General features: G+C 43.3%; 1 protein-coding gene across 2 annotated transcripts in view; it reads right to left on the bottom strand.

Moving 5' to 3' along the window:
* ADRB2 (adrenoceptor beta 2) overlaps positions 1-13,574 on the bottom strand; it is a 90,411-nt gene extending 76,837 nt beyond the window's left edge. The window contains exon 1 of one of the 2 annotated variants that reach the window (XR_011558041.1): positions 11,719-13,574. Coding sequence is in view for 1 of the 2 variants with exons in the window: in XM_070739421.1 (XP_070595522.1) it covers positions 11,976-13,167 (1,192 nt within the window). In the remaining variant the exon portion in view is untranslated. The remainder of the gene's footprint in view (positions 1-11,718) is intronic. The other variant, XM_070739421.1, reaches the window with a different exon arrangement.
* Between the last annotated feature and the right edge of the window lie 230 nt (positions 13,575-13,804).

The raw sequence follows: 13,804 nt of genomic DNA, 5'->3' as shown, positions 1-13,804 counted from the left end.
ACAGCTCTTAAACAAAGATGATTTCAGCTATCATAATTCATATAATTGCCATGACTTTATCCTCTTGTAAACTTGAATACATTTGGTGGAAGCTAGAGGGGTTTCTTTCTTTCTTTTTTTACTTTTTCACTTTCATCAAGAAGCAAATGTGTTGCAAATAACATCACAGAACGTCCAGTTGTAGGCCACCACCCGGGTTTGGGACGCCTGGTTTAATTAACAATCTGAGTATTGCATTGGCAGTTCTGTGTTAGCAAAAACTTCAGTAGAAAAGGATTTAGAGGTAGTGATTTCTGACAGTCTCAAAATGGGTGAGCAGTGTGGTCGGGCAGTAGGAAAAGCAAGTAGGATGCTTGGCTGCATAGCTAGAGGTATAACAAGCAGAAAGAGGGAGATTGTGATCCCCTTATATAGAGCACTGGTGAGACCACATTTGGAATACAGTGGTACCTCGAGATACGAGTTTAATTCGTTCCGGACCTGGGCTCTTAAGTCGAGCAGCTCTTATCTCGAACGACTTTTCCCCATAGGAATTAATGTAAATAATTTTAATTGGTTCCAGCCCTCAAAAAACTCACAAAGTTAGTCTAAATTATGCAGAAAGACATGTTTTTAATGAAGAAATGTACATGTACATATAAATGAATAATGAAGTTTCTTTCACTTAACTTGTAAACTTTCTTAAACTTTTAAATTTACATATGTTCAACTTCTCTGCCACCCAATCCTGTAGGACAGAGGTCCCCAACCCTTTTTGCACCAGGGACCGGCTTTAAGCGATCAAGAGAGGAATGGGTGAATGAATGGACGGAGGGTGGGAAGGAAGGAAGGAAAGAGGGAAGGGACAGGAACAGAGGAAGGAAGCAAGGAAACTTATGAAAGGGGAGAGTAAGAGAGGAATGAGTGAAGGGAGGGAGGGAGGGAAGAAGGTGGGAAGGAGAAAGAAAAGAAGAAATAGAGGAAGGGAAGGTAAAAGAGAGAAAGAAAAAGAGTAAGAAAGAAAGCTGCAAGCACCCCCCCGAGCCCCCCAGGCCGGCTGCAACCTTTTAAAACACGCGCGCCGCTTCGCAGCTGTCTCCTGAAGCCGAACGCGGAAGTTAGCGTTTGGCTTCAGGAGACAGCTCCTTGGCGCTTGTATCTCGAATTTGGGCTTGTAAGTAGAACAAAAATATCTCTCCCCTCCCAGCTCTTATCTCGAGTTGCTCTTAAGTAGAGCAGCTCTTATGTCGGGGTTCCACTGTACTGTGTTTAGTTCTGGAGACCTCACCTACAAAAAGATATTGACAAAATTGAACGGGTCCAAAGACGGGCTACAAGAATGGTGGAAGGTCTTAAGCATAAAACGTATCAGGAAAGACTTAATGAACTCAATCTGTATAGTCTGGAGGACAGAAGGAAAAGGGGGGACATGATCGAATGATTTAAATATGTTAAAGGGTTAAATAAGGTTCAGGAGGGAAGTGTTTTTAATAGGAAAGTGAACACAAGAACAAGGGGACACAATCTGAAGTTAGTTGGGGGAAAGATCAAAAGTAACATGAGAAAATATTATTTTACTGAAAGAGTAGTAGATACTTGGAACAAACTTCCAGCCGACGTGGTTGGTAAATCCACAGTAACTGAATTTAAACATTCCTGGGATAAACATATATCCATTGTAAGATAAAATACAGGAAATAGTATAAGGGCAGACTTGATGGACCATGAGGTCTTTTTCTGCCGTCAGACTTCTATGTTTCTAACAATTACTTTTTAAATAAAACCTATAACAGACCTTTGTTTGATATAACAATCCTTTACTTTCTCAACTTTTTAAGGAGAGTAGAATACTTTAGAATTTTATCATAGCAGACCTAATGGAATTGACTAAGATGATGAAATTGACTTCTTTGATGAGATAGAAGATCTTGTCTAGCTTTTTTCCAACTGGAAATCACTTTCGGAGTCTTTGCTTGAAACTGAAAGAAATGCAACTATAATTTTGGGTTTTGATGATAATGATTACAGAAATTGTTGAATATTAAGTGTATTGCCTCAGAGTATTGCCATGTAAACTGTCTCTAGGCAGACTATGTAAATAGGTTGCGCCTGATTGGCTGCCGCGCTGACAGCTCGCGTTTGAGCGGGAACTTTGTGTATAAATAGAGCCGGTTTTGCCGGCTCCAGCTGAGACGCGTTCCAGCTGGTAGTCACTTCTAAAGAGCTGAGAAATAAAGCGAACCGTCTCTTTACGTGCTGTCTCGAGTCACTTCACCTGGCGACGACGGAAGAACGAGCCTGCGCCTGCCGCAATGGATCCCTTGCCGGTCGGGAGAGCTCCAGACTACTTCAACCCGGAGAAGACAACATGGGACGCTTATCTAGCAAAGTTCGAAGTGTTCCTCGAGGCTGCGGGCATGAGAAACGCCGATGCCGATCGGAAGAGAGCAATCTTCTTAAACTACTGCGGCACAGAAATGTTCGATCTCGCCCAGACGTTGACCGACCCGACTCCGGTGAATTCCGTTTCCTGGGACTCCCTGAAGACAAAGCTCTCCGACCATTTCAAACCGACAAAGCCGCCGATCGTCTACCGCCACCAGTTCTCCAGAATGGGACAACTTGAAGGAGAGTCTATCAACCAATACGCGACACGCCTCAGAGCCGTGCTGTCAAAGTGCCGGTTTGAAAACCCGGAAGCGCGCTTAATTGACGCCCTCATCTTCGGGATGAAAAACTCTACGGTGAGAAACAAGCTCCTGACCGAAGAGGAGCCTTCACTTCAAAACGTAATAAAACTCGCCCAGACAGCTGAAGTCGCTGAAGCAGCTGCTCGAGAACTCAAGCAAAACGATAAACAGGAAGTCGTGGCTCACATCTATTCGCCTCCTCAACAAGCCAACTCTCCTCCCGAAGCAATTACACCTCCACACCCCGAAGACGACTGCTTCCTAATCCGACAAGACCACCTCCAAGCTTCGAGATCTCCACGTCAAATTCTTCCCTGTTCCGGGTGCCGCGGCAACCATCCCCGCCATCAATGCCCCTTCCGGGACGCCGATTGCCGCCGTTGCGGCCGCCGTGGGCACATTGCGGCCGCTTGCAGAGCCCCAACTCCTGAGGACACCTTCTCCTCTACAAGGGCTGCCAGATTCAACAACCAAACCCGAGGGAATAGAGGCTTCCGTTCTTTCGGCCGAAACAAGCACTCAAACTATAACCGCGACTACATAAGAGGTACTCAAAACATCTCTATTAATACGGTAACCACCAACAAAACTAAAATTAACATTTCTTTGCTGTTAAATGCTAAACCATGCCAGATGGAACTGGACACTGGTTCTCGTTATAGCATTATGCCTTGGTCAAAGGTTAAACTGTATATGCCTCATGTTAACAAACATAACTTAATGCATTCTGATTTACGTATTAAGGATTTTCAAGGGCAATTAATTCCTGTTTTAGGCATTGTAAATGTACCAATTGTATACAAATGTTTTAAGGGTGACCTTCCATTACTAATTGTGTCAGGGCAAACTCATTCCCTTTTAGGCTTAGATTGGATGGACCCATTGGGAATAGGGATTTCTGGAATCCACACAATTACACATTCTGACAATCCGGATTTTGTCAAGGAATTTCCAAATGTATTCAGTCCAACTCTAGGGACTTATAAAGGGCCACCTATATCTTTCTCACTAGACCCTAAGGTGCCTCCAATCCGGCTCAAAGCACGGAGAGTCCCTCTACCTCTGTTACCCAAACTAGATATTGAGTTAGACAAACTCATCCATCAGGGTATTTTAGTGCCAATTGATCAAGCGGCCTGGGAAACACCAATTGTCACTCCCCTCAAACCAGATGGCTCGTTACGTGTGTGCGCAGATTACAAGTCAACCCTGAACAGAGCCTTACAACAACACCCATACCCCATACCTGTTGTGCAACACTTACTGCATTCCTTGGGGGAGGGGAAGGTGTTTGCAAAGATTGACCTGGCCCAGGCTTACCTACAGCTTCCCGTAGACGAACCTACATCATATTTCCAAACCATTGTCACCCATAGGGGAGCGTTCCGATGCACACGATTACAATTTGGGGTTAGTGTAGCCCCGGGGATATTCCAGAGTTTGATGGAACGCCTCCTCACTGGAATAGGAGGAACTATACCATACTTTGATGACATTTTAATTTCTGGGAAGGATCAGGCCCAATTAAATGCTAGAATAAGACAAGTGCTAACTAGGCTACAGGACAAAGGCCTTAGGGTTAAACCAGGGAAATGTGTATGGGGAACCAGCAGTGTTAATTTTCTGGGATACACTATTGATGGCGAAGGGATTCATCCCACTAGCGAGAAAGTTTGGGCAATACAAAACGCTCCCGAGCCAAAAACTAAGTCTGAATTACAAGCCTTTTTGGGATTACTTAATTTTTATTCTGTTTTTTTGAGGCAGAAGGCCACAGCAGCGGAACCCCTCCACCGGCTGCTTCAGAAGGAAGTTCCCTGGCACTGGGGGAAAACTGAGAGTGAAGCATTTACCCGAATAAAAAGTCTATTAACGTCCAAAAGCGTAGTGGTACAGTACAGTTCATTACTTCCCCTACGTCTTACGTGCGATGCTTCCCCTTACGGGGTGGGCAGTGTACTGGCTCATGTACTGCCTAACGGTACAGAGGCCCCTATCGCATTTTTCTCCAGGACCCTGTCTAGCACAGAAAGGAACTACAGTCAGCTAGACAAGGAGGCGTTAGCATTAGTCTCAGGAGTAAAGAAATTCCACAATTACATTTTTGGTCGAAAATTCCAATTAGTAACAGATCACAAACCCTTGTTAGGCCTTCTAGCCCCAGACAGACCAACTCCACCTTTTATGTCCCCCCGCTTACTAAGGTGGGGAATATTCTTGGCAGGATATCAATATGAACTAATTCATAAGGGAGGAACAACCATCAACCATGCGGATGGCCTTAGCAGATGCCCCATTCCCGACTTAGTAGAGGATCCTGCCCCATCCGCTGATGTCTTATTAATAGAGTTGGCTGATAACCCAATGACTACTGCCAAGGAGGTAGCCGAACATACAGCTAAAGACCCCATTCTCATTAAAGTAGTGAATTGTGTTCTCAAAGGGTGGAATAATGAAAACGTGGGGACAGACTTGTCTGAATTTAAAAGTAAAAGGTTAGAACTCTCTGTTATTAAGGGTTGCTTGTTATGGGGCGACCGGGTTGTAATTCCTGAAACTCTGAAATCTAAGGTTTTAACCATGCTACATGTAGGCCATCCAGGCATCGTGAGGATGAAGGGGTTAGCAAGGGGCCATTTCTGGTGGCCAGGGCTTGATGGCCACATTGAGAGTTGGGTGTCAAAGTGTGACCCTTGCCAGGAGTCACGGCCTAAACCCCCAAAAACAACCCCTATGGACTGGGAGCCACCCCAGGGCCCGTGGTCTAGGCTGCATATAGATTTTGCTGGTCCCATTGATTCTAAATATTTTCTAATTGTTGTAGACGCATATTCTAAGTGGGTCGAAATAATTTTAATGCATAATATCACCACATGCTCTACTATTAAAGCGTTACGCCACCTTTTTGCTACACATGGCTACCCAGATGTGTTGGTTTCCGACAATGGGCCCCAACTGACAGCCAGACAGTTTGAACTCTTCCTGGATCAGTTAGGGGTAAGGCATGCCCTCATTTCTCCTTTTTCGCCATGGGCGAACGGATTGGCAGAGAGATACGTAAGAGTTGCCAAGGAAGCATTGAGGAGGGCTGGCCCTGGGGAGGTGCAAGAGCACCTTGATGAATTTTTATTGGCACAACATATGACTCCAAATTCAAGAACAAATAGAAGCCCAGCAGAGGTTTTAATGGGCAGGAAGCTCAGATCCACCTTGGACAGATTAAATCCTGTATATTGTACAAAGAATTATGTAAATAATAATGTTGGTAATGTGGAGAGAAATATGTATATGGGGCAATGTGTATTCGCAAGGAATTTCGATGGGGGCCCAAAGTGGTTGAAGGGCACTGTTATTCAACAAAAGGCTCCAAAAACTTATTTGATTTCTTTGAACGATGGCCGAGTATGGACTAGGCACATCGATCATTTGAGAGGGTGCCAAGACACTGGGCCAAATGCTACCGTTAACCCGCTGATTGCACACGCAGGCCCACCGATGGAAACCAACGCAACGCCAACATGGACAGACTTAAATCTGGACTCACCCATCCGAAGCCGCTCGGCCAGCCTCCCGGAATCATCCTCGCCAACGGAGGTCGGAGATGTGCCAGCCCACTCAACTCTGGGCCTCGGAGTGCAACCAGGGCCTTCGGAGTCCAGAGGAGGTACCAGCGAATCGACCTCCTTCCATGCCTGCGACGAAGGACTAACTGAATTGCGCAGGTCCACAAGAAACACCCAAAGACCTCACCGATTGGATGAATATGTCACATGGCTTTCTGTATAATCTGTATGGGTTTTTTTTGTCTAGGAGGGGAGGGGTGTTGAATATTAAGTGTATTGCCTCAGAGTATTGCCATGTAAACTGTCTCTAGGCAGACTATGTAAATAGGTTGCGCCTGATTGGCTGCCGCGCTGACAGCTCGCGTTTGAGCGGGAACTTTGTGTATAAATAGAGCCGGTTTTGCCGGCTCCAGCTGAGACGCGTTCCAGCTGGTAGTCACTTCTAAAGAGCTGAGAAATAAAGCGAACCGTCTCTTTACGTGCTGTCTCGAGTCACTTCAGAAATACTTTGTATTATTGTTGATTTTAGAATAAGAGTTTATATTTATATCTATATTGAAGAAAGTTGGAAGCTACTCTTTTTCTACTTTCCCCTTTCTTTTCGTTTTCTGCATTTCTGATTTTGCTTTTTTTCTTACCCTTTTTCCATATATATAGATTTTTTATATTTTTATTCAGGTTTAATAAAGTTTTCTTCTAAAAAAGAATTTTATGAATTCAAAATCTTCAGTTAAATGGCATTCTTAGTGAGGCCAACCAAAAATTATCACTTAATAATGTAGTTTGAGTGTTTCTCTCATGGATCAGCAGAGCTATCTTTATTTAAGCCTATAAGTATCTTCTTTTTTTTCTTCTCTAATGTTTTTCCCATCAAGATTCTATTCTAGGAAATTTCTTATTAAAATCCTTGAGGACTAATCTGAGTCTTCTAATCCAGCTGCTTGAAGTATGACATGCACCATTACTGATCAGTAGCTATTTCAAGCAATGAAATTCAAACCTTTCTGTTTTTTTTCCATGTAGCATAACCAAAACAATAGTTCTCCCCCAACAGGATATTGTGTCTCTGATAACAAAATATCTCAACTAAATAAATTTTGCCTTTCAGGAAACACAGGCACTTAAAAATCATCTTACCTATTGAAGAATAATTGATCTAAATTAAGGAAGATCCTCCCAAAACTCAATATGACATGATTTAAACCTCAAAATTGTTCTTGCCATTAGATTAGGGGTGTCAAACTGGCAGCCCACAGGCTGGATACATCATGTGCAGGTCACGCCTACCTTAGCTCCATGAAGGGGGAAAAAAATCACAAAATGTCATGTGACAGCAATGTGTGCAGTGAGTTTGACACTCGTGCCTTAGATCAGTGTTTCCCAACCTTGGCAACCTGGAAATATCTGGACTTCAACTCCCAGAATTCCCCAGCCAGCATTCGCTAGCTGGGGAATTCTGGGAGTTGAAGTCCAAATATCTTCAAGTTGCCAAGGTTGGAAAACACTGCCTTAGATGATCAAGATTATAGCCAAATTCTGACATTAATCATTGATTTTATCCATGTCAAAGAGAAACATTTTTTGTAATAGTTATAAATTCTAAAGCATTACTATTTTGATCTGTCTCTTTATTCTGCATGTTGTTGACAGTCTGTGCTCTTTCCAATTTGTTTTCATTTTCATAGGACCCCTTGAGTTGAGCCTAGATTCAGAACTAGTCCAAAGTTAATCAAAACAGAAGTAAAGATTTCCTGTTGCTTTCTCACAGACATGTCATCTGAAGAGTGGCAGTGAATAAGTATAATAAACCTTGAGAGCTAATTCTTAACAAAGTTGTGGTTGGGAAATTATTATAGCAGAAGTTGGAGAACCTCATTATCAACAAAAATGAGAAAAAAACATTACGCTCTTTTACATTTTCCTGATGCTCACATGAGTGGGGAAAAAAAGTTGAAAAGCTCTGGGGAGTTTAAAATAGCTCCTAGCTCGCAAAAAATAAATAAATCTAAAGGTCTTCAGCTCAACAGTCCAGATATTATGCAAAGGAATAACAATGCTCATAGTAATCGTAGTACTGCCGCTACTAAGAATAATCATATTGGTCATCAAATAAGAATGGAAATGTACATAATTTTGCAAAGGATGCAGGTTATGCTATAATTTCCATTGAGTTTGTTTTCAATCTTGTCATGTATCGGTAGCAATCAAGGCTCTGAAAACAAACAAAAATGTGGGGGTAGAGCCCAGACCTTAATCTTCAATAAACATATCTAAAAACCTGATTTGGTTTGAGTCCCAGCCAAAGATTACTACTGCTCAGTTTTTCCCTCTGCAGCCATCCAAAGGAACCAGCCCTTGCTCTCCACTCATCTCACACCCCTCCTGTTTTTTCCTTTTCCTGCACCTGTCGACTCATGTCTGAATATCAACTTTCCATGTAACAGCTCTGGAGAACTGGCAACCGAACCTCAAGCCAATGCAGAAGAAAAGAAAAGAGACATGCTGGGAAAATCTAGCAGGCAGACTCTTTAATTGGGAATTAATTTCCGGATTTCAGTTTGGTCAACTAATAATGATGGGGGTGGCTGGACAGCAGATTTGCTCCAGACATTTTTCTAAAATCCTGTTGCATTTTGTCACTGCCCCTCCTGTAATTTTTTTCATTACATTTGTAGCTCACTTTCCCGCCCAGGAACTTGTTCTTTCTTTCATTCTTCCTTTCACACACAGACAAATACAGAGCTATGGGAAGTATAGGGCAGTGTTTTTCAACCAGTGTGCCGTGAGACATGGTCAGGTGTGCCGCGAAGCTCAGCGAGAGAAAGAGAGAGAGAGAGAAAGAGAAAGAAAGAAAGAGAGATAGAGAAAGAAAGAGAAAGAAAGAAAGAGAGAGAGAGAAAGAGAAAGAAAAGAGAGAGAAAGAAAGCAAAAGAAAGCAAGAGAGAGAGAAAAAGAAAGAGAAAGCAAGAGAGAGAGAGAGAAAGAAAGAGAAAGAAAGCAAGAGAGAGAAAGAGGCAGGGAAGGAGGGAGAGATAGAAAGAGAGCAAAAAAAGAGGAAGGAAGAGAGAAAGAGGGATGGAGAGAGAGGAAGGAAGAGAAAGAGGGAGAGAAATAGAGCGAAAGGAAGAGAGAGAGGGATAATTTTTTTATCCAAACTTTTTTTAGCCCCCCCACTCCTCCCCGCTCAAGGTGCCCCATTATTTTGTATATGTAAAAAATGTGCCGCAGCTCAAAAAAGGTTGAAAATCACTGGTATAGGGGACGGGGAGAAAATAACTAACCCAAAGTCACCAAGGAACTTCCAATGTTGGCTGGGGCAGGAGGGAGACTTGAACCTGGATCTTCCTAGTCTTAATCCAACACCCGCTAGATCACGTTTCTCCTTTCCTTCCTCTGAAGAAAAGCCTTCCTAACCAGGTACTCAAAATACACAGAACTGTACAATGTTTGTGAACGTTTCCAGACTGTTCCTGATGTCTGTCAGGGAAAGGCAGATTCCTTTGAAATACAGACTTAATGAATCATCAATTTAGCTTCGAGGACTCTTTGTAATTCTAGAAAATATGCCCTTACACAGTTTCCCCACTCCATCCCTCCCAATATGTATTTAAATAAAATAATGATAGCTAGTATTTAGATAGTCTTTGATTACCAGATGAGGGAGCTCTGTGCCAAAGGAGAGACGGCAAATAAACTTTGTTTTTGCCAACATAGATTTCCCCATGCCAGGTAACCTGGCTCAGCTTCTGCAATGGGAGGTAGGAGGGGTGGGGGTGGGGCTCAGGACTCAGCCATTCAGTGACAGACAGGAAAATAACTGATGGCTCAGTTAATGCACATGTGCATATATTACATATAGACATCTCCCTAATACATAGCATATATCTGAGGTGCACACCACAGCCACTCTGAGTTTACACAGGAAATCTCTGTTTCAAATATGAAACCAAGAGAAGTTTAGAACCGTGTTTGAAGACTCATTTGCTAATATGCCCTTTGGGGGCAGGAACTTCTTTTTTTAAAAGAAGAACTTAAACACTTCATACCAGATGGATGGGGACTACTTTAATTTAATTGTCAAAAAGAGTGGAAATTATCTTGTTATGGCTTCAATAATCAGAGCAATTTGGCAACAAAAGAGGTTTTTTCTTTCTTTCTTTCTTTCTTTCTTTCTTTCTTTCTTTCTTTCTTTCTTCTTTGCACAATTATGCACAATGCACGATGGAATGATTTATGTAGCCAACTCTCTGAAAAAAACCACACAAGGTAAAAACAAACAAACAAACCTGTCTCCATAGACAAAAAAGGAGCAAAACTTCAGATTCAGCTCACTGAATCTAAAATGCTAATGATTAAAACCACCAGGGATAAAATAGTTGTCAAGCACAAATTTAACAGCCAAAATTAATGTGAGGAGTCTGATCAATTCCATGTGTATTCCAGAACTCATTGCGTGCAGATTCTTGTGGGCTGTATTTAATCAAAATGGAAGGAAAAATAATATTGATTGTCTTGATCACTTTAGTGAAATGCCTTTAATAAATTAAAAACATTTCCATAATCATAAATAAGTTTGCCAGGAGAATCTTACATGGGCATTGCTTGCAAGCTTCTTGCTGATCTAAAACCAACAGAGCAATAAATACCTTTACCTGTCTACAGGACTAGATTAGCAATCAGAACCAGACCAGTGAAACCATTGACACAATTGGTGATCTAATTAATCTATCAATTGAAACGAAAAGTTGTTTTACGTTATAATACAACTTAACCTGAACAGATCATTCCACTTAGGTATCTCACTGTGAGGATTTGGATTAGGCCAGCAACAGGGTTTTTTTTTAAAAAAAGTTGATTAATGAGTTGTTGAAACACAGTAAGATTTTAAACAGACAAGATTCTAAATCTATGCGATACTTTGTGCATATCTACAATCATGAATTGTAGATATTTAATGTAATGAATGGATAGTGAAAATGGATTAGCTATGCCTAGCAAAATTAGGCATAGTCTCTATGTATCCTCCTGAATACCTAGGATTTGAAGAAAACTGTCTTTAGACAACAAAGAATGAAGGCATACTAGAGAAAACTTTACACTCTGATCGGAAGGTATTGAAAGATGCAATGCTTATTCAAATACGAGGAAGCTAATAAAGATTAATTGAGATGATACGGGAACTGTTCCTTAACAGTATACTTTCTAAGTATAAGAAACTTGGAGTCTGCTGCAGCAAAGCACAATCGCATTACTAATATGGACAGTACAAAAAAGTAAACATTTGACTTTGCATGATTCCTAAAAAATGTACAACTCATCCAACTTCTTGTTTCATCTGCAGATAAAAACTGCCAATATCACTCAATTCCTGCTTGACTTCAGGAATTTCCCTCTAAGGAGCAGCTGATAGGTTCAATATTATTGCTATGCTAAGAGGTAGTTGAGTACTGTACTATATAATAAAAATAAAAGTGAAAAGAAAGCACCTTCCTTTGGAGTAGGGGGCTCTCGTATTCAAATCCAATGTGCCCTTCTTAAATATTTCTGTAGCCCATGAATAAAACAACACAAGAAGATTCTTCCCACACTTGAGGTAAAGTTTGCTCACCAAGAGCTGTTGCTATAGTCACTATGGCCTAAGCCCTGCTCAGGCCCTCTGGCAGCCACAACAATCATGACAACAGGTAGACATTTCTGCTATGCTCGGTCTGGTGGGACTTAAGGCTACCATGCAACACAGTACCTTTGCAATGCACAAGCTCTTCCCCAGTAGGGGGACTTCCTTCTTCACACAGCCATTGGCCAGTCTTGTGTTCACTTGCATGATAGTCACTGGGATCCCCATTGCAGTCACTTTTCCCATTGCTATTGGAATATCCGTTGACGTACATTTTCAAGGCAGACCTCCGCAAACAGAGGATCTCCTGGAAAGCATACCTGAAGTCCGGGCTTCGGCAGTAAATTAAAGGGTTGAAAGCCGAATTGACATATCCCACCCAGTTCAAAAAGATATACACTTTTTTGGAAATCAAGGTCTCAGTAGTTACATGCACAATGTTGACAATGAAAAACGGGAGCCAACACAGAGTGAAAGTCCCCATGATAATGCCCAGAGTTTTGAGAGCTTTGTGCTCTTTCAAGCAAAACTTGGATGCTTTCCTATGGCTTCCTTTTCCCGCGTTTCGCTCCTGGTTGGAATTTTGCTGGTGGAATCGTCCTTCACATCTGTCTATTTTTTTAAGCTGCTTCTTAGCGACCTGGAAGACTCTGGCATAGACGAAAACCATGATCACCAAAGGTACATAGAAGGAAATGACAGAGGAAGCAATAGCATACTCCCGGTTGGTAAAGAAGTCACAGCAGCTTTCATTCCCATAGCAATCCGCGGCATCCTTCCCTTCAGCTTTGTACCAATTCATATAAATAGGTAAGAAGGAAGTCAAGATTGAAATGATCCAAACTAAGAGGATGATCATCCTGGCTTTATTTTTGGTCAAAAGGCTCTGATACTTGAAAGGAGCAGTGATGGCAAAGTACCTGTCCACAGCAATGACGCACAGTGTCTCGATGCTGGCTGTCACGCAAAGGATGTCAATTGAGATCCAAAACTCACACCAGAAACCCCCAAAGTTCCAGGTGCGCTGAATGATGTAGCTGGCTCCGAAAGGGACCACTCCCAGGCCCATCAGGAGATCCGCGCATGCCAAAGAAGTGATGAAATAATTGGTGACCGTCTGCAGCCTCTGGAATTTGGCGATGGCCGTGATCACCAACACGTTGCCAAAGAGGATGGCCAGCACGATCAACGACATCAGAATGGACATGCCCACCACCCAGCCTTCTCCCGAGGCGGTGGAATTGTCCGGACTCTGCCAGGCGCTGCCGTTGGCGCTCAGCGTGAGGTGCACCGAACCGACGGGGCTTAGCGTCACCATCTTGCCAAGGAGCCCTCGAAACAAGCTCCCGCCGATCCGGAACAGGAGCCAAACCCGCCGGGGCGCAAGGCGAAGGCGCTGCCGCGCTGCGCTCCGCTTGCTTTCGTCGGCTCGACGGTTCCAAAGTCCCTGTCCGCTTAACCTTTGCAGGAACTCTGCTCCCAGATGCTACTGGCCCGCTGGAAGAGAAGAGCCGGAGGGCTTGGCAAGCGAACCGGAGGGTGGAGGCGATGGGGCGCCTCATGCAGCCAGCAGTCGGAACGGCGTTTTTGATCGCGTCCCCCTGTCCTCGGCTCGCCTCGCTTTGATCACCTCCCGCCTCGAAGTAACCCTTGCTGGCTGGAACTTGTCCGGAGCCCGTTATGTTTAGGAGTTTATAGGAACTCTCACTTGTGACGTCAAGCTACCTTCAGCCAATAGCCTGCCAACACACACACACACACACACACACACGCCGCGAGGACCGCTCGGCGGTGGCAGCTTACAGCCAGCCAAGTGCGCCTTGCGGCCGCTTTGCTTCCTTACTCCTAGCCTGAAAGCTTCCTTTTGCGCCGCGCCTACCGTTTCCTCAAAAAGCCCAACTAAAGTTAGCGTCTGCTGGCCGCTGGGAAACCGACTAGCCCGTTGCTGGCTTCTT

The sequence above is a fragment of the Erythrolamprus reginae genome, chromosome 2, assembly GCF_031021105.1.
Source record: "Erythrolamprus reginae isolate rEryReg1 chromosome 2, rEryReg1.hap1, whole genome shotgun sequence".
NCBI classification, from domain to species: domain Eukaryota; kingdom Metazoa; phylum Chordata; class Lepidosauria; order Squamata; family Dipsadidae; genus Erythrolamprus; species Erythrolamprus reginae.
Note: the sequence above shows the minus strand (reverse complement) of the source record. Positions and strands in the feature narration are given on the sequence as shown.